Genomic DNA, 22,668 nt, shown 5'->3' with positions numbered 1-22,668 from the left:
GATATTCAGAATTGATGTACCTATTTAATGTTATATGCCACAATATTTCTCAAGATCTTTTAAAGAGACTATAATGCTACAAAGATGTTACATCAGCTGTTAGATGTTTCTTTACGATAAATAAAGAAGAATTACCTTTAATTCAAGTTTATTTGACGATACCAATTTCTAATGCGTCAGGCGAGCGGTCTTTTTGGGCTTTAAAAAGAATAAAGATACATATATTGAAGGTCAAAGGGCCAAGAAAAGCTAGACGCATTATCACTATTGTATTATAAAAAATGAAGAAGTGGAGCAACTGAATTTTGATAGTATTAATATGGCAGTTTGCTAATGCCTAGTCAAGAAAAAAAGTTAGCTAATATTTGTCTTATATATTTTTTAGAATAAGTTTTTTTGTTTGTCATGTGTTGTTCTGTAGAACTTTCTGATTTTTTTTATATTTTTAAATGTATTTTTTGGAATATTTTTTACGTTTGATATTCTTCTCGTTTGTTTTAAAAACCTTTTTTTTAATTTTTAAAAATGTATGGGTTTTACGTAAAATGTATGGGTAATAAACGTTTATAGTTAATGCAGGTTAATGCATGTGTTTTTTTGTTAAAAAAATTGACAACGAATAGCAATGAAGGGGGCCCCTAAATCTCTAGTGCCCAGGGCCCGAAGTTAGGTTAAACCGGCACTGTGTACCTCAACGAAGACATTTCCGTATTACGTGGCTGTAGGTTACTCAAATTGAACGTTATGCTTAGAAATAGGTTCCCTAACCATTTCCGTGGTTATTTTGACCAAAAAATAACCGCTCCCAAGATAAAAGCGCCATAGTATATAGGGTAGACTTTGAATTAAGAGATAATTAGAGGCTATTTCCAAAATTTCATTAAAATCCATGCAGGATAGAATTCGGAGTAATATCCTTTTCTTGCTCTCATTGACTGGCATATGGTAATTAAACAATTTACTTATTGTAATCATTATTACAGATTGCAAATAAGTGTGTGATGTTAAAAAAGAAATATGTTTTCGTGGATGTTTATTATTTGAATGATTAGTCGTATTATCTTGACTGGCGTAAGACTGTTAACTGGACTGACATAGGGTGGAATGCACAAAACGTAGTATACGATGTCAGTTGGACAAGTATAAAAACAAAATTCGACACCGAGTGTCGGCATCTTTTGTAAAACATAGGCGGCGCAATAGAAATTAATGAGTAAACTTTTATTTTAAATTATGGTCTAAAATTTGTTAAACAGTAATAATATTGTTAATTATTCACATTTCTTTATGCAATTGACACCAAAGATGATTAAAAATACATAATACAAATGCAACTTACCATGCTTATTAATTTAAGAACTAAAGAAATGAGCCTACACAAATGAGCCTATGTTGCGAAAATACTGTCACGATCCATTACTTTTGTGTCAAATTATCTTTATTCGTATCATTGATTAGCTATCTATTTAGAGTACTGTAATCGTCAACCAATTTTACATCTATAAGTTATTTTTTAATATGCAAATACCCGTCAACGAATACATAATTGTCCAAGTTCAATGCATAACAATCACCTAGGAACGTTGTTTTTCCGTCACTTCCAACTGTAATGCATTAGGGAGAATTCGATAATCTAATACTCACTGAAAAAAGGGGTCTGGGATCAACATTAGATAGAATTTTTTACATAATCTCACAGTCAGAGTGGTACTCAGGTACATGCTAACGTGTACGCAAATAAAAAAGATACGTACACGCGAAACGCCATCAAGTCAGTTACGTCATTATTTAGCGTGCACTGTTACTGGTTTTTTGCGTACACGCTAACTTGAGCCGCGTGTATGCTGTGGTAAGAATATACCGCGAGTATCAGTAAGTCATAGTGTTAGAATGTGTTTAATCGCGTTGTGTTTACACTTTAATATTGCTTAGTAAAGAGATTTCTTATGTTTTATTTGTTTAGTGTTTGTTTTTAAATTAACTATGGAGTGTGGAAAATTATTTAGTTCTGTTAATGAGTTTAACAAAATTTTAAAACAGTATAAAAAAGGTAAGAGACTATAAATTAATATATATTTTTTTAGTCATAAGTGAAATAGTATTACCGTCCAAAATTAAAATAAAAGGAAGACCTAAAGCTTTCACAATAATAATTAACTTGTTCTGAAGCTGTTTCCTTGTAACATTTTTGAAATCAACTATTCTAAATGGGAAATAAGCCACAATTTAACTAAAAAAATATTTTATTAACGTTTTGACGTCCAAATTGGACGTCGTTTTCAAAATACAAAATATTAATAAATTAAATAATAATGTTCTTGCTTAGTAAAAAATTTCTTTTAATAATTTATTTAATCTGACTAATATTTGTATTTTGACAACGACATCGGATAGGACGTCAAAACGTTAATAAAATAATTTTTTAGTTAAATTGTGGCTTATTTCCCATTTAGAATAGTTGATTATAATAATTAACTTGCGTATAAAAATTATTTTAACAATATGTTGTACATGTCATGTCAACTAAATATGTATTTATTTTGCGATTATAATAATTAACTTGCGTATAAAAATTATTTTAACAATATTTTGTACATGTCATGTCACTAAATAGATATTTATTGTGCTAACCTGAAAATATACTTTTATATACAGGGTGTAACAAAAATACAGGTCATAAATTAAACCACATATTCTGGGACCAAAAATAGTTCGAATGAACCTAACTTATCTTAGTACAAATATGCACACAAAAGAAGTTACAGCCCTTTGAAGTTACAAAATGAAAATCGATTTTTTTGAATATATCGAAAACTATTAGAGGTTTTTTGTTGAAAATGGACATGTAGCATTCTTATGGAAAGAACATCTTAAAGAAAAATTATAGTGAAATTTCTGCACTCCATAAAAATTTTATGGGGGTTTTGTTCCCTTAAACCCCCCCAAACTTTTGTGTCCGTTTCAAATAAATTATTATTGTGGTGCCATTAGTTAAATTCAATATTTTTAAAACTTTTTTGAATCGTAGTATTTTTTCGATAAGGCAGTTTTTATCGAGTTGCGGCTTCTTTTTTAATATGTTTACATAAAAATTTTGAGGGTTTTGTTCCTTTAAACCCCCCAAATGTTTGTGTACGTTCCAATTAAACTATTACTGAGGTACCATCAGTTAAACACAGTGTTTTTAAAACTTTTTTGCCTCTTTGTCTTTTTTTGATAAAGCATCTTTTATCGAGATGTGGCTTCTTTTTTAATACGGTTCAAAATATACTTAAAAATGTAAATCATAAATAAATTTTCATATTATTACCAAGTCTCCATAACCGTACTTTACCATATACAAATATGTGGTGGATTTGACAAACATTCAAATATCTCGATAAAAACTGACTTTTGAAAAAAGTACTAAGAGACAAAAAAGTTTTTAAAAACTTGTGTTTAAGTAATGGCTCTACAATAATAATTAAATTGGAACGTACACAAAAGTTTGGGGGGGTTTAAAGGAACCAAACCTCCATAAAATTTTTATGGGTGTCCAAATTCCATTATAATTTTTTCTTAAAATACTACTGCCATAAGAATACCACATGCCCATTTTCAATAAAAAATATCTAATAGTTTTCGATATATTTAAAAAAATCGATTTTCATTTTGTAACTTCAAAGGGCTGTAACTTTTTTTCCGTGCACATCTGTACTAAGGTAAGTTAGGTTAAATCGAACTATTTTTGGTCCCAGCATATGCGATTAAATTTATGACCTGTATTTTTGTTACACCCTGTATGTATACATACATTGATTTATTACAATTAAGTTTGAAACATCTGAATAGTTCTGCTTCCCTTCCCTTTAATAACAAATATTTTTCTATCAAACAAACACTAAACATATCAAAATAGCGTGTAGGTACCAAATTATACATTCACTGCGTACGCTAAATAATGACGTCACTGGCTTGATGAAGTTTAAGCGTGTACCTAACTTTTTTATTTGCGTACACGTTAGCGTGTACCTAGACACATCGGTTAAATATAACAACTGAAGGTTTAAATAGTATGAACAAAGCAAATCTAAAAGAATTTGCAGGGTTCAAAAGACCTCTTATATTATAGGAAACTAATAAAATTTGTTCAGCCCATACTAACTGAAGATGACCATTATAGTCAAAAAATTCTTATTGGTCACTGTGATGATGGCTATAACAAAATTCCATTAATTACGATATCCAATCTGCGCAATTTCGCGTCATCAAATCTTGTAAAATATATGGAACATCCTGTATAAACATATATTACGGTTATTAAAATTTAAAATTGATGATTAAAAGTATATAATACAAATGAAATTTAATGTGCTTATTAATTTAAGGACTAAAGAAATGAGACAGCAATTTTATTATACAAATAAAATAAATAATTGTAAGGCTATGACGACGACACTGTTTATATTGAGTTTATATGAGAGTTATATGAGAAGGAATTTGGCCAGATAACGATACGATTTAAGTGTAAGCATTTCCGAACAATTTGACCAATTACACTTCAGTATTGCCCAATAAGATACGTTAGAAAGTAATAAGCCACACCCGTGTCCATGTGGACTACTACAAGGAATGATCAATTGCAAATATTTATGAATGGTTTATCTTTATTTCTATGCTCGCCGTAGAATTATTGACTGGACCCCAAAACGTCCTCTGGTTCAATTCACATCGTATCTACTGTACCTGCTAATGCTTCAAGTAGGTACTACATTTTTGAAAATTTTACTACACTAACCAAGCATTAAATGCTTTGAAAATGTAGTAAAACACTTACAAAGCATTTGTAAGTGTAGTAATGCTTTGTAAGTGTAGTAAAATCTTGAAAAATATACTACATACTTGAAGCATTAGCAGGTACTACGTTTTATGCATTCCACCCATAATATAAACATTTTCAAGTAATACTTGTCGTAAATTTATAACTGTTATCACCTTTTAGATGCATCGTGCCCATTTAATTACTTTATGAAAATTAACAGTGAAGAATGAAAGAACCATCATACCTAAGCAAGTAAGCAACAATAACAATGATGATTTCGCGACATCATCGTAAAGATAATAATATCAAAATGATTGCTCGAAAAACACTGTGCAACAGCACAACTTGCAATATAACTATAACTATTTTTTCTATTACTATTCTAACTATCTTTCCATAGTTCAATTTAAAAATTATTCGATAATAATGGCTATGCAAATTATTATTAATTAATAGTACTGTTCTTACGATGTCAGTTGGACCAGTATAAAAACAAAATTCGACACCGATTGTCGGCACCGTTTGTAAAACATAGGCGGCGCAATAGAAATTAATGAGTAAACTTTTATTTTTAAATTATGGTTCAATATTTGTTAAACAGTAGTAATGTTGTTAACTGTTCACATTTCTTTATGAAATTGACACCAAAGATAATTAAAAATACATAATACAAATGAAATTTAACGTGCTTATTAATTTGAGAACTAAAGAAATAAGACTACACTTTGAATATACACATAAAATACATGAAAACGAACAATTCCTCTTCCAGTCGAATTGTCTAATTCATGACTAATGAAGAGATCACTTTTACTACTGTATAAAGGATATATTTTTATACATAGGACATATTTTTGACAAGTTGAAATATATCACTATCCGTGTGTTCAGAACTTGATTCGACACTTGTCGTGTTTATAACTACCACACCAATATTGGAAAAGAAGTGAAAGGCGCAATTTACACAACAGTTATCAGACCAATAATGACATAAATACGCGGCAGAAACACGACTTGATACAGAAAGGACAGAAAGAATGCTAGAAACAGCAGAGATGAAAATACTTTGAAAAATCGATGGGATATGGGAAGAGGTAGAAGTGCAGATATACGACAGATATGCAAGGTGGACAACATCAATAACTGGGTAAAAAGCAGAAGAGTATAATGGAACAACTACATGAGCCAAATGACAAAAAACAAAGTAGTAAGGACGGCGAGAGACGGTTCCCCAATAGGAAGACGATCAGTTAGGTCTGTATCCCGCGTATGAAAAAAAAAGTTGAATAATGGTAAGCTGAAAATTTGTTAATAGCTTAAACGGTGTCTAGTCGGATAAACTGTGATATATGAGAACACTGTAACAGGGGTAGTTTTAATTGTGGTTAAAAATTTGGAACGGTCAGACTTAAACTCTCCGAACAGAGATTAAACTCTCATGCAAAAATCAGACTGCTATTTATCAGCTGTCATAATTCCTGTCATTTGACATATTCTACATGTTCCACTCATTAAAACGCCCATTTGGTGATAAATAGTAGGCTGATTTTTGCATGAGAGTTTAATCTCTGTTCGGAGAGTTTAAGTCTGTTCTGTCGGACAAAATACATGTGCCGTTTTCGTGGTCTGGCCGTTCCAAATTTTTACCTGTTCCACAATTAAAACTTCCCCTATTCCAGTGTTCCCATATATCAAAGTTTCTCCAACTACACACCCTTAAGCTATTAAAAAATTTTCAGCTTGCTATTAATCAACTTTTTTTTCATACGCGGGATCCAAAACTAAGTGGGAAGACCACGAAAACGATGGAATGACAACTTACTGGAGCCACATTGAAAAACAGACAGTCATGTCTACACAAGAAGAAGAAGAAGGAAAAGAAGAAGAAGACATTAATATTGGTGACAAAGCAAGATAATATTTTTATTTTACTTGAACTTGAGCTACACAATTTTTCCAAATGTCACTTTTGACTTGTAAGTATATATATTGTATTAAAACAGAAAATAGTGAAGAATTACCAAGAATGATGGAAGCACTAGATAGTGAACCGACAAAGATGGGAGTGAACATCGCTTACAGTAAAACAAAAGCCATGACCAATCAACAAGGAGAACCAATAATTACAGTGGCACAAACAAGAATAAAGCAAGTAAAAGAGATATTCTAGGACAAATCAATAAATTAAATAAAAAAAATCAGACCGAAGAAATAAAAAAAATAATAAGATGGGCCTGGGCATCACTCGGAAAACTGTCTTTTATTCTAAAGAAAAAAAATACCCCCAATACCTAAAATCAAGAGTCTTCAATCAATGTACACTCCCTCTCCTCATATATGGCTCTTAGACATGGACACATACAAAGGAAAATATGGAAAAAATAAAAATATGAAACATGAAAAATTCCATTAATTACATTATCCACTCAGCGGACTGAGCAAATTGACGTCATTAAATCTCGCATAATATATGGGACATCCTGTATAAACAATACAGTTTCAGTATAATACAATACAATAAAATTTAAAATTGATCATTAAAAGTATATAAATACTTACAAATGCAATTTAATGTGCTTATTCATTTTTTAAGTACTAAAGAAATGAGACAAAAAATGTATTATAAAAATAAAATAATTGTAAGTTATGACGACGACACTGTTTATTTAGTGTTTATATTGCTTGCCGCCTTTGAAACATGAGAAGGTATTTTGACCAGATAACGATATGATTTGAGCCTAAGCACTTCCGAACAATTTGACCAATTACTCTTCAGTATTGCCCAATAAGATACGTTAGAAAGTAGTAAGCCACACCCGCGTCCATGTGGACTAATACAAGGAGTGATCAATTTTGAAGCAAGCAAATGTTTATATGGTTTATCTTTATTTCTATGCTCTTCGTAGAATTATTGACCGGACCCCAAAAATGCTTCTGGTCCAACTGACATCGTAAGAACAGTAATCTAAAGTATAATTCAATAAGGGATGCAGGGCGATGTAAACATTACCACGTGTAGGCCTCAACAGGGCCGCATTTAGGATTATCTTTTTGTTTAGTCAGAATATATTATCTTTAAAATACCAAATTTATATTTTAATTTTGCAAAAGTGCTCGACAAAGAACCTGATTGTTTTAGTTGATATCCGATAATAGGAACCATTTATACAGGGCGAAAAACCCAAGAATTTATTTTTTTGCCAACAATTTTATGTACAGAGTGCCTACAAAAAATATAAGTTTTATTTTTAATTTTTGATATACTTAGTTGTTTGTACAATTCCTAAAAGTTTCATAAAAATAATAACAAAAAAAATACTCATTACTCAATTACATATGTTGAAATAATATACAAGGTGTCCCAAAAGTAGGAGAACGGTCGAATATTTCGCGAACTAAACATAAATATTTCGAAAAACTGAAAAATACATATTCAATAATTTTCAAAAATCTATCCAATGATATCAAACACCAATCCCCACTACACCCCCTGGATGTGGGGGGGGGGGGGGGTAACTTTAAAATATCAAATGGAAACCCCTAGTTTTTGTTGCAGATTTGGATTCGTTAAGTAAAAGTAAGCAACTTTTATTCAAGAGATTTTTTCGAACTGTGGATAGACGGCGCTATAATTGAGAAAAACGATTTATCCTGATACCATAGGTAAATTATAGAAACGGTCTAATATCTCGAGAAATACACTTCCAAATGAGAAACCAAAAAAAAAGGTTTTTAATACTTTTCGAAAACCTATCGAATAACACCTAAAACATGATCCTCCAACTTACCCCCTGGAGGTGGGGTGGGGGTAACTTTAAAATCTTAAATAGCAACCCGCACTTTTTATTACAGATTCGGATTCGTCATGAAAAATTAAGCAACATTTATTCGAAACATTTTTAGAATTGTTGATAGATGGCGCTTTAATTGGAAAAATACGATTTATTAGCGCCATCTATCAGCAATTTTAAAAAATGTTTCGAATAAATGTTGCTTAATTTTTCATGACGAATTCGAATCTGCAATAAAAAGAGGGGGTTGCTGTTTAAGATTTTAAAGTTACCCCCCACCCCACATCCAGGGGGTGGGTTGAAAGGTCATGTTTGGTGTTTATCGATAGGTTTTCGAAAAATATTAAAAAGCTAATGTTGTTCTGAAGCTATTGTCTTGTCGCATTTTTATAATCAATTACTTTTAATGGAAAAAAGCCACAATTTTACCAAAAAAATGATTTTATTAACGTTTCGAAGCCCAAATCGGGTTTCGTTGTCAAAATACAAAATACTACTAAAATAAACAAAAATGTTGTTGCTAAGTAAAAAAATTCTTCTAATAATTTATTTAATCTGACTAATTTATATTAGTACTTCAGACGTACCTATATTATATATTTTAAAGTAGAAGACTTTAAAATGATATCGCCAATATTTATGAGTTGCGTTCCTGGGACGACTTTACTAAAAGATAGTTCATTCGATTACATGAAATCAATGCCAACTCAAGGTTTTTTCCTGGTTTTCCCTCGTGATTTACTATGGAATCTCTAACGCGAAAATTTTACTGTGATCGTTGCATTTGGTTGTCTTTTTAAATACAGATCACATGCTATGATTTTTTTGTGACGGATATTCTTGAGTTGGGATTGATTTCTTGTAATCGAATGAACTATCTTTTAGTAAAGTCGTCCCAGGAACGCAACTCATAAATATTGGCGATATCATTTTAAAGTCTTCTACTTTAAAATGTATAATATACTTCTGAATTGCTAATATCAATGAGTCAGATTAAATAAATTATTAGAAGAATTTTTTTACTTAGCAACAACATTTTTGTTTATTTTAGTAGTATTTTGTATTTTGACAACGAAACCCGATTTGGGCTTCGAAACGTTAATAAAATCATTTCTTTGGTAAAATTGTGGCCTTTTTCCCATTAAAAGTAATTGATTAAAAACCTGTTTTTTGGATTCTCATTTGGAAGTGTATTTCTCGAGATATTAGACTGTTTCTATAATTTACCTATGGTATAAGGATAAATCGTTTTTCCCAATTATAGCGCCATCTATCCAGAGTTAGAAAAAAATTTTTGAATAAAAGTTGCTTACTTTTACGTAACGAATCCAAATCTGCAAGAAAAACTGGGGGTTTCCATTTGAGATTTTAAAGTTAACCCCCACCCCACGTCCAGGGGGTGTAGTGGGGGTTGATGTTTGGTGTCACTGGATAGATTTTTGAAAATTATTGAATACGTATTTTTCAGTTTTTCAATCCGATGTTTATTTCGCAAAATGTTCCACCGTTCCGCTACTTTTGGGACACCCTATATATTATATTCATATATAATTAATTATTAATATGTCGTGACTCGTGACTGTTAACTTATCTAAATTTGAAAATTTTGGGGAATGTATATTACTATAAATATGTCATCAGAAGTAAACGTAAAGTCAAGCAATGAGGCATGCAAGTCATAGGTTTAAGGCCTTGTTTAGATAGGGCGGTTTGCCAACGTAAACGTCGCGATTAACCTGTTTAAACGCTGGTAAACCGCGTAAAACTCGCGGTTGCATATTATGTACGATGATGAGCGGTTGCATTTGTTTCTATGTTAACTTGAACCGCGGCGGTTGGGTTTTTCAGGTAAACCGCGACGTCGACGTTGGCAAACCGCCTGCATATAAACAAGCCCTAAGGTTCAACGAATTGATGATTCGTTTTGTATTCCTTGATCACCGTAAACACACTTCTATCACAAACTTCAACTTTATTGGCCACTTTTTTCACAAATATCTTCAACCACTATCCCAGGATTTTCTTGTCTTTCACATTTAAAATTATTTCTTTAACTTCAACGCTAAGAGGGCTTCTTTTACTGCGTTTTCGAGGAGGACTCCATGTATTTTCAACCAATTCATCAGCAGAATTAGTGGATGACATTTTTGGTTTCAATATCTGTTATGAAATAATATGTGGTTACTGTTACAGTAATCACAATCACGTATAGATAGGGTCGTTATACAAATAAAAATATATACTTAAATAGTTTTAAATCGCACAACAAATAATTGCTAATTCAACATTAACAGCATAAATATAATTTATTGTCCTTTAACCATCAAGACCACTAAAAATTTACTAACAAATTGATTCAAATTACAAAATTTTAATACCGAAATAATACCTACTTAAATCTTGTCCGAACCTGTATGAGCTGCCGACGACGTCGGCAGTAACGAAATAAAGATGGACATTTCGGTTAGTTTTTATATATTTTTGAAGAACGGTTACTTGCATGTATGCATAAAATATTCATTAATTTTATAAATCGGATCATTTTTTCACTTACTATGTGTTCAGTGATAACAATAATTTATTTACTATGCAATAAACACTAATAGTTGAGAAAAGAAAAAAATTAATAAAGTGTCATAATTATACTGTTACTTATCGGAACGAGTAGACTCATTTGGAACATCTTTAACAATTATCTGCTAAATTTATCGTTGTTTATATGCCCTGCATCGCTTATTGAATTATACTTTAGTTTGTGACACAAATACTACAAACAATAAAAGCAAGCTCACAATGGAAACAAAAACCTTGAAATAATTCAACCAAGACAGACTTATTTTTAATTTAGCTATTATTCAGAATTTTTTTTCTAGTCGAACATACAAAACAACCTTACACTTAAAAATGGTCAGGTCGGGTATTCATTTGTATTTGTATGAATAACGTTTATTTTTGTTGTGGCTACAGCTTCACAACATAACAAAAGCATTGCACAACTCGATGTCGAAAATAACACTGTTCCATTGATAAAGGGGCAAGGCAAGGCAAGGCATTTAGCAAGTGCAATACACTTTTCTGTCGACGAGCAGAAATGGGGAGAGGAAATTCGTCATTCGTCAAACTCCTAAAAATATTTAAATGAAATTGCGTAGGAAATGTGCAACGAAAAAATTGGCACGTGTAGTAGTTGTTTCATCACATTTCGCGTCTCTTTTGGTAACCTTGATATTTGTGAGTGCTGTGCTGGCAATAGTCGGATAAGCGGGGGACAGTGGGGAACAATTTCTTCACTTGTGTCTTACTGATGAAAAAAATGTATTTTAGGTGTCATTGTATTCTCTACTTTGTAATATTATTTTCTATCAAATATAGGCCTGGATCCCGCGTACCAAAAAAAGTTGATTAATAGCAAGCTTAAAATTTGTTAATAGCTTAACGGTGTCTAGTCGGACCAACTTTTAATGGATTTAATCGTCGGACTTTTAATAAATTGTGGACCGTGTCATCCTGACAAGTTTATGATTGTGAAAACTCGCAGGTTGTTTTTAAGTTTAGTCAATAGCAAACTTTATATAGACAAGGCGGACACAGCGGGTTGGTTGGGAAAAATATTCCCATGAGATATTTTTGCATAATCACATTCGTGAGACATCCCAGAATAAGGTTCAAGAAGTCGCCCACGAGAAAAGTGGGCCAATTTTTTTTTAACAATTTTTTTTAATCAAATTGCAAAAATCTATATTTTTGGCCCGGACTAATTTTTTTTAGGTTTTTTTGACCATTCTGGACAAAAAAGGTCTCTTATAATTTTTCTCTAAAGTTGATCTTTTTCGAGTTATAAGCAAGTTAAAATTTGAAAAACGCGAAAATGGCCATTTTTAAGACTTAATAACTCGGTCAAAAATTATTATTTTGAAGTCTGAAAGTGAATAAGTCAAAGTTTAAAGTCGCCGCTACATGATCCTGAAGAAATCTGTGTTATTAATTTACTACTAAGCTGTTATTTTTAATTAATAACAATGAGTGGTTAGATCGTATTGACGCTGCTGTAAATGTGAGTGGGAGTAAGATGCACAATTGGACTGCTGGAATGGCTTCTCACTCGCACTCAGCATTTACAGCCCCGCACACGTGCATGGCGCTTATTATTATTACTTAAAAATAACAGCTTAGTAATAAAATAATGACAAAAATTTCTTCAGGATCTTGTAGGGGGGGGGGGCTTTAAACTTTGATTTAGTCATATATTGACTTTCATAATAATAACTTTTAACCGAGTTATTAAGCCTTGAAAATCGCCATTTTTCGCTTTTTTCAATTTTAAATTGCTTATAAGTCGAAAACGATCAACTTTAGAGAAAAATTATAAGAGACCTTTTTTGTCCAGAATGGTCCAAAAAATTAAAGAAAACATTGTTCAAGCCAAAAATATTGATTCTTGCAATTTGATTAAAAAAAAAATTGTTAAAAAAAAATTGGCCCAATTTTCACATGGGCGACTTCTTGAACCTTATTCTGGGATGTCTCACGAATGTGATTATGCAAAAAAATCTCATGGGAATATTTTTCCCTTCGAACCCACCGTTTTCGCCTTGTCTAATATAATATATGAAAAAATGTTTGTCCGGCATTATATTTTGGGCATTATAATAAGTCCGACACGTGGAACTTGTTAAATGAAAGGAATTATGAAGTAAAGAAACACAGACTTACTCACAATCATTTAATAATACTTCGACGACCGGTTTCGATCTCTACACTATTCAGATCATCTTCAGGTCGGCGTTACAAGTAGTTAAACCAATTTTCGTTTTTCTAAATAAAAGCGCTCTGGAGATATCTAAGAAAAACTAATTACCAGACGCCATCTTCAAAGAGCTCTAGCTCCTTTAGGAAGTATTTTCGGACTAGATGAATTGGGTTAAATTGTCTTAAAATTATCTGAGGAATCTCCTGTCTTCGTTTGTCTGTAGAGTTTCTGGACATCCTGTATACATTTCTATTAACGAAGCATAATATTAATGTTTGTTATAATATACTTACTTCGTAACTTTGTAACAAGTCATTACTATCTTGCCGTGCAAACTCAAGACAAATAAACTAGATATTACATTGAAGTCGTTCAGAATTTGCTTTTTTGTATTTTCACATGTGTTCCTTTATGAGAATGTTAACTGTATTATATTATCAATTTGAGCCCTGTTATTCTATCACATAAGTCTTACACAAGTTTACATAACGTACGCAAACGTGTTTACCAATAACTTTTCTTTGATTTGCTTAACCATCATTTTTTTTGCTTTATAACAACTAGTGTATTCTATCATTACTTTTTTAGGGAATGGAAGAACAAAATGGAAATACAAAGAACGATCATAAATGACATCGAAAGACAACAGGTAGTATGGTACGGACACGGACACGTAAGACGAATGCAGAAAAGAAGAATTCCCAGAAAACGTTAGAATAGACCCCCACAGAAAAACGAAAACGAGGAAGACCAGCAACTACGTGGATAAAGGACATTTCCAAGGCGATGTGGGAAAGAAATTTAAGAGAAGAATACTGCCACAATAGAAAGGAGTGGCGATTAGGAACAGAAAGGCATAGAACGCTATAAAACCGATTTTATATAATATAATATACAATTATACATAAGTGTAGGCATTATAATTTTGTGAACCTGGTATACATTTATTCAAAAATAGGAGAATGTTAAAAATTATGTGCAAAGTTTAAGAAAGAGAAAGCAAAATAAATATGAAAATATAGTGCAACTAATAATAAGAGACAGCAAAATAAATTGAAGTTAGCTGAAGCGAAATTTACGTTAATCGTAAAAGCTATCATTATTATCTCTATTCCAAACAGCAGTACAGTCCGTACAATATAGCTACCGTTGCACGTCATCCGTGTCATAGCACGTGACGTTTCATGATACCAACACGAAATATTTAAGTCGTAGGTGTGTTCCTTTTTAGAATCGTTTAGCCGAGTACACTGGAATTACAGCCACTAGATATACACACATCAAAATAATCTAGGGGACAAAAACAAAATGCGAGATTACAGCCGGATTTCAAATAATTTATTTCAAATATTTAAAAAAGAGATTATAAAGAAGTGTCCCGAATATAAAATAAACATTTTTTCTTAGATTTATCGCAACAGCTCTTAGAAAAATTAAGAGAGAACTCCATAAGTCAAAAAATTCTAACATAAAAAAATTAAAAAACTAATTTATTGTCCCTCAACTCCCAACAAAGTAGTCTTTAGGTTAAGTTAGTATAGTGTATGACCTACACGGTTGTTGATTACTACCCTACATCTGTTAGTCTAACTGATGATCAGATGGTCAGTGTCTTTCTGCGGTATTTTTTTCCACTACATTGAAAGGCCCTCAAAATAGTTACTGTCTTGAATTGAACGATATATATATTGTTGTAAAACGCATCTGCCGAATATGTCCCATACATGCTCAATTGGGTTTAAATCTGGCAATTGTGTAGGCCATGATAAAACCTCAACTTCATTATCTTCGAGGAATGATTGCAAGACCCTGGCATTATGTGGACGCGCATTTTCGTGCACTAATTGAAATTGGGAACCAGCTTGTATGCAAAGGGTCCAACAATAGGTTCGAGAATAATATCGTGGTAGTCAGTTGTATTTATAAACCGTTCCAGACAAACGAGATTGGTTATCACACCAAAAGTGATGCCACCCCATACCATTATGCTGCCACCTTGCTGACTATGAACCTCTTACGCGGCGACCAATCGTTCAGCATGGTCAGATCGTCTCCAAATTCTTGTCAGTCTAGTATCTGGTGCAAATCCAAATCGAGACTCATCTGTGAACAAAGTAGAGACCCACTCACGTCTAATCCAATTTGCGTATTCTTGTGCCCACTGAAGTCGACGAGCGCGATTTCCTCTGGATAACACAGACACTCTCACAAGTCTATGAGCATCTAAAGCTATTTCATGCAGTTTATTTCTAATAGTTTGGCAACTTACAAACACCTGATGGGTCTCTTGCAGCCTTATTTGTAACTGTGATGCAGTTATAGTGAGATCTCGCAAAGCCTGCAATCTAAGAAAACGGTCTTCAATCTGGTTAGTTATCCTTATACGGCCTGTATGACGTTCAGCAACGTCACCAGTTTCGTGAAACCTTAACCACAAACAATTAATGACATTACTGTTCGTGTGGAGGACCTCAGCAACGTCTCTTTGACTTCTGCCAGGTCTAAGCATCCCGATAGCACGCCACTGAATACCGCGATTTAAATGGTGTCTCTTAATTATTGCCAATTACAAAACTAAATAAAAATCCACAGACATCGAAAATCAAGTACCAATAAAGAAATATTACTTCTTAGCTTACAGACAAAAACTCATACTGAAGTTATGTTTTATTTTTTATAGCCATTCTTCTCGGCATTACCGTCCAAGTTCTTCTTTAGCATTACCATAATCGAAAAAACAACAATAAATATTAAAATCTTAAATTTATTTTTGTATTTGTAGCTAACATTGATTTATAGCTGTTAATAATAGGTGTCCCCTAGATTGTTTTGATGTGTGTATTTTATTATATACGCGTAGAAATAATATTGGAAGATTTCTATTAATGTAAATTTAAAAAAACATACTAGTCGAGGAAATGAAGCTGAAAAAATGGCAAAACCTCGCAATTTTTTCGTCCAGCATCGATTTGTACAAAAATTTGGGTTTAGGCTCATTACACCCTCTAGTTCATTTTCTATATTGAGCCGTTGTACGCTTTTGGTTTTTTAAGGGTGAAAACTACCCCTAATTGTAAAAAATTATAAAATAACATTTTAAACTTTAATATTGTCAACATTTGGTTCTTATTAGTTACATAATGATTGTTTTATGCTTTAAGATATACTGTCATAATATTTCAACCCTTAAAACCACCCATGTTGGAGATATATATAAAAAATTTACTTATCCTAAAAGAATAATTTCGGCTTGCATCGATTTACATAAAAATTTGGGATTAGGATCATCTCACCCTGTACTTCATATTCTATATCATGCTTAAGGGCGTTGATTATTTTTAGGGGTGTAAACTACCCCTTATTGCCAAAAATTATATAAAAACATTATAAACTTTAATATGGTTAAAATTTGGTTTTGATTGGTTAAATAATAATTGTTTTATACTTTAGGAAATAATATCATACCATTTCAACCCTTAAAAACAACCCTTAATAGCATTACAGTTTTTATAAGTAGATATTTTAATAGATCTATACAGAAAAAAAGTAGAATTAAATAATTACAAAAACATTTATTTACACAAAAATACGAATTTACAAATATGTTCAAATACAAATACAAATAGTTTTTTAGTCATCTTCCAGTATACGAACCGGTTCTGTGGTATTATACATACATTGAAAATTATCAATAAACGGACTATCCGAATTTTTCGAAAAAAAAATTCGTTTTATAAACATAGCTTTTTCATTTTTGGCGATAAAAAGTTTTTTCAAAAATGACTTTGTAGGATTTTTGAAGAGTTATAAGACTGTGTAAACTAAATTGCGTTAGATCCCTTAGTTTTTAATTAGGGTGGGTTTAAAAGGCTCGAATAAGGGGGTGTTTGATCGTAAATAGAGGGTTTAAACAGCTATATCTCGCTAACTGTTCGCTGTAATGAAAATCTATGCTCAAGGGAATTTTAGTCATTAAAAAAGCTATAATTTAGTAGTTCATAATTTTTTTTCGTATCTCCAGTATTTTCGGAGATATTTTGAAGTAAAAGGTGAAAAATGGGAAATTTCAAAAAATAAATTTTTCTTTAAACACCAATTTTTCTCAAATTAGGCCTTTTAAATAAGTCAAACTTCTTGGGTGCATTGATAATACAAATATAAAAGGAATTGCAGAAAGGTGAAGACCAATTTTTAATTAGTAGGGTAGTTAGGGTTTGTTTTCACTGATTTTTTCATAGAGAAAAGCAGGTACCGGCCTTTTTCTGATCATAAGTCGCTTAATTTTCAGGTTAGAAACTTTTTATTATTATTTTTTGAAAGGGCTTACTGTATGCTTGAAAAAAGATTATTTAAGTTTTCCTCGAAAAATGCAAAGTTTTTCCGTTATTTCACTTTGAATATTTCAAATTATGCATTTGACGAAAAAAGCTAACTTTTAACATGCCGTATCTCGGTTTGTATTGGTCTTAAAGATATTACAGAAAAAGAATTTGGTTTCTGTTACTAAAATATACAATTTTGATATCTACAATTTTTTTGATTAAATGCATATTTTGTTACTTTCAAGTTTGTTGAAAAATTGTTACTTTCAAGCGCGAATAACTCGAAAAATATTAGTTTTATGAAGAAAATGTAAAAAACATTTTTTTCTTAGAATTACTTTTTACATCGATTTACGTGGTTAAAATGTAAAAAAAAACTCCCGCCCCCGAGATGGGGTGGCAACCACCCCCAAGGTTTTAGCGTACAGCGGCATGATATAGAAAATGATCCTTAGACTATTCCCTACCTTCTGTGAAAATTTCAAGTAAATCCATGCTGGACGAAAAAATTGCGAGCCAAAATGCTTCATTTCCTCGACTATACCCTAATTTGTTTCATTTAATTTGAATAAGTGGAATATAAAGCGTTTTTATAAAGCACACTTGTTCGGATTACACTTTACTGCGATCGAACAAAGGTGACATTTTGGCATAAATTAATAACATTTCTTTGACAGTTGCGGTGATGACACTTCATATTTGTTTTTATTCTTTACTAGAAGTATTTGTTTTATTATATTTACTGTTTTTATGATTTACTTTAATGTAAGATTCTAAATTATAACTTAATTCTTGTTTTCTATTTCTAATGTTTTTCTTTATTTACATTGAATATTAATTTGTTTTGTTGTTAAACATTTCGCAATAATTATGTGATACTTTTAATTTAAAACGAATTCAAGAATTTTTTGTAATTGGGCAACAATGTCAACTTAAATATCTGACGTAGATAATGATGTGCAACGGTATCTATATTGTACGGACTGTAGATAAAATATTTAATAAATATCATAATATAGAATATAGAAAGTTGTCAACGTTTCAGGTTTCAGAGCATAACAATATTACAGAATACTAGGTATGTATTGTCCTTTTCATGAGCATTTTTCAGTGCGTAACAAATTATAGGAAAAAGGGTAAGTCCGTGATAATACACATTTATGACATTTATTCTAACATGACATTTTAGTTAAATCTGACAGTTGTCACATTTTATTTTCAATTTGGAATAAAAACAAATCAAATGTGTTTCTTGCATTTATAAAATGGTATTTTCTTTGATTTGTATAGTCTTATAAATTATACAGATTATATTTGTAATATTATTATCTACTTAATTAAAAAAAATTATTGTTTTTATTATGGCGCCATCTATCGACAACTAGAATAACTAGAATAAATCTTGTAAATGTCTGTAATCACGGACGTGCCTTTTTTTCTGTCACATACAATTTAATGCGTTAGAAAGAAATCGAAAAACTGTGACGCACTGAAAGATGATCATGAGAAAAAGAATATTATCAGGTTATTTGATATTTTCAATTTAATTTATTAGAAATAAATAAATAACAGTAGGGGACAAAAATAGCAAACATTACAATAAAAAATCAATATTCGGAAGACAATGAAATTAAAACCCCCGATCCCAAATAAATTATCCTTTTACCCCTATTTTAGGTAAGTATACCTACATATAAAAAACATGAAAACAAAAAATATAAACACTTCGTAGTAAATTATCAAAGAATGTTAATATACAGAAATAATGCAGAAAACACTTGTCTTGCTGCAAAATATTAGCAGATACCGTCAAAATCTTTTTTTACAAAGAATTTTTAGATAATTTATATATTATTATTATTAACAACTCTGGACCAGGGACGCGCCAAGTAACTTCGGCGCCGTCGTGCAAAATACTGATAAGCGGCTTTATCAAAATTACCAGGTGTGGGAGCACGCCAAATAGAATTCTATTTTAGTGACGTCACGTTGCCTAGCAACCGTCGATTCTCCCATTGTGAAATTCGATTTTGTGACGTCAGCAAAATAGAATTCTATTTGGCGTGCTCTCACCCCAGGGTAGAAATAGGTATACTGAATTCGCTCTACCGAGATTCACTTTGACACTTTACAACACAAAAATACCTACGTCACACTATTAACTGCTAAAATAAACTTAATCTTTCATTAAAAAAAGAAGAATTATTAGAAATAGTGGGAGTGTCTACTAATCTCATAAAATTTTGTGGAGTTTATTTCTACAAAATATTTTTATTTTGTACAATAAATAATTTTGTCATTTGTTATCAATACATTATAATGGTGTAAATAAATAATTATTGGTTGGCGTAAGGTTTATGTTATTTTTATTTCTGTTTACTATTAATAATATTGGCTATGAGCAGGTGCGTTGGTTGTGTAGTAATTTCCAGTCACTTCTGACAACTGAACTTCCCAAAAAGAAATTACTAACGTCAGTGTCAAAGTGAACCTCGATTATAATCAATCACTCCATCACATTTCAACGTGGAAAACTATGAATTTTTTTCTACATCTAGCTAGATTTTTTTGCAGGAAACAATAAGTACACAGTACACTTATAAAAAATAATATATTCTTCTTCTTCCTTCTTGTATGTAGGTTTTAAAGCCTACTTCTTCTTCAATATTAGCCTCCTAAATTGTTTAGATTACCGCACCATCTTTTTCTGGGTCTGCCAATACTTCTTCGTCCATTTTTTTGGTATCTCGTGCTATTCGTACTATCCTATCCTCCGCCATTCTACTAATGTGTTCGTTCCACTCCTGCTTTCGTTTTGTCACCCATCCATTTATATCTTATACATTGCATGCTCTTCTTATGTTTTCGCTTCTCTCCCTATCCAACAGACTTTTCCCTGTTTTTTGTCGAAGTATTTTCATCTCTGTTTTTTCTAGTAGTCTGCGATCTGTTTTTAAATCAAGAGGAGTAACTCAAATTTACCGCGCCGTAATTCTTGTTTGTAATTGGTCCAACCTCAGGCAAGTTTACTGCCCTGTTATCAAATTTTGACACTAATGACATTTATGATATTTTGATACTACTGGCATTTCATAGGTTAATTAAGTTATATCGGCGATTTTTTGTGTTTTCTGCGTTATTCCTTTAACTTTTAGATTTTTAGTCTGCTTTTATATAAAAAAGAGTTGATTTTAGAACTCTTTAGCGACATATTAGTATAATATAATATTTATGGATTACCGTCGAAGGCCGACATGATCAACCAAAAAAGAAGATGTATTTGGTGATTTTGCTAATGATTTTCTTGGGTGTGAATCTGTCTTTTTAGTTTACTCCTCCTGGTTTAAAAACGTCTCCTTACGTCGTGTACTTAGTTTTTCTTAAATAACTCCAGAACGGTTCTATTGAAAAAAAAAGAAAAATTGGTACACATATTTATCTTCTAGAGATAAATCGATTCCATGTATTACGAATTTCTAGTACCGGTCATAGGCGTCCGTTTTGGGTAGGGCAACAATTATTTTATCATATAATTTTTTTTATCTTTAATTCTTAAGCATTTTTGACTGTGGATTATTAAATTGTGAGGTATTCTACAACTAAAAGGTACTCTTGTTTTAAGTCGATTGGAAAATTATTCTTGTTTTGAATTTCCAAAAAAAATTTCAAAAACTTTGCCGACTCATAGGGCGACCTTAACGCCTTGGCGCCGTCGTACGCCGCACGAACTTGCCCATATGGACGGCGCGTCCCTGCTCTGGACTAATAACTTAATTGAAAAAAGTTATGTTCTTCGATACGCAACCAAACAATTTTTCCGCAACAAAACGTTTAGTATGACCTCTACGTCCGAACTTTACAATGTAATAACAAATCTTACATTTACTATTGTTCTAAACTTGTATAGGTATCAGTAGAGCATCACAGTTAATTATCTATTATGAGAAAAATAAATTGGTGTCTTGACACGATATTTTTTTTATATTGTTTTATAAATGAAATGCATTAACGGGAAAATATTACAAAAAGTTATGTAAAAATTTATTTTTGTTTTCTAACGTAAACAAAATAATTTGTAAAATTTTTATTTTGAAAAAGATTTCCGACCTAGAGGCCGAAACGTCAAATAAAGCATTTTTATGGTTCGCTCCGGGAGCTGTAGTTTATTCGTAATTAGTTAAAAAACTTAGAGAACATAGTTTCAAAAGAATAACAGTAAAATTGAATAGTACTCACCTTTCTAGAGCTAAGCTCATGTCAAACGTCATCATACGCCCTGAGTCCACATGGAATACGTGCAGCATTTTGAACTGGTTTTGCTCTCAGATTTATGCAAGTATAATTTTTCTAGGCATACCTAAAAAGTAGTATTTCATCATCACACATCTCTTCATTCAAAAGCACAATAAACTTTTTTTATAGATAAAAATATGATTTATCTAAACACTAATACACACGCGTAATTATTTATCCAACATTTAGCAAACATTTTCTAAACATATTATAAAATAATAATAATTAACATCATCTCTAAAAATTGTGTACAAGGTTCTGGCAGATAAGGAGATGCTTTATCTAAATACTAATCCACTATTATTTTTATAGAGATTCGAAGCTGATTTAAGTGACGTAGTTTAGCTATAGATCGTTTTTCACTGAAAGTACTCAAACAACACAATTCTTTAAATATTTTAAATTTATTCAACAATATTTCCAATCTAAAGACATTATAGGCTTATATAAAAAAAGCCTGTCAAATTTAAATTAAAGTCAAATTAAAGTACAAGTAAAGTCAGAAATTAGGAAATTAAGAAAGCAATTACATAATACAGTTTCAGTCACATTAGCCTATACTATAGGAAAAAACAAACCTGATTGCAAAATGGTTATATTTTAAATATATTATGTATGTACTTATTTTTTATTTTTAGAAAAATATGGGTTCTGAAATCCTATTTGACGAAATTATTGAATGCCCTATTTAATGCGATACACGAAATAATA

General features: G+C 31.4%; 1 protein-coding gene across 6 annotated transcripts in view; it reads right to left on the bottom strand.

The window, feature by feature from the left end:
* Positions 1-22,123, bottom strand: part of LOC114341526 (RB1-inducible coiled-coil protein 1) — a 604,353-nt gene extending 582,230 nt beyond the window's left edge. For all 6 annotated transcript variants that reach the window (XM_050641726.1, XM_050641728.1, XM_050641731.1 and 3 more), the window contains exon 1: positions 21,901-22,123. In XM_050641726.1, coding sequence (XP_050497683.1) covers positions 21,901-21,968 — 68 coding nt within the window. In that variant the 5' untranslated portion in view covers positions 21,969-22,123. The remainder of the gene's footprint in view (positions 1-21,900) is intronic.
* Between the last annotated feature and the right edge of the window lie 545 nt (positions 22,124-22,668).

The sequence above is a fragment of the Diabrotica virgifera genome, chromosome 1 (genome assembly GCF_917563875.1).
Source record: "Diabrotica virgifera virgifera chromosome 1, PGI_DIABVI_V3a".
NCBI classification, from domain to species: domain Eukaryota; kingdom Metazoa; phylum Arthropoda; class Insecta; order Coleoptera; family Chrysomelidae; genus Diabrotica; species Diabrotica virgifera.
This window is presented reverse-complemented; position numbering and strand designations above follow the sequence as displayed.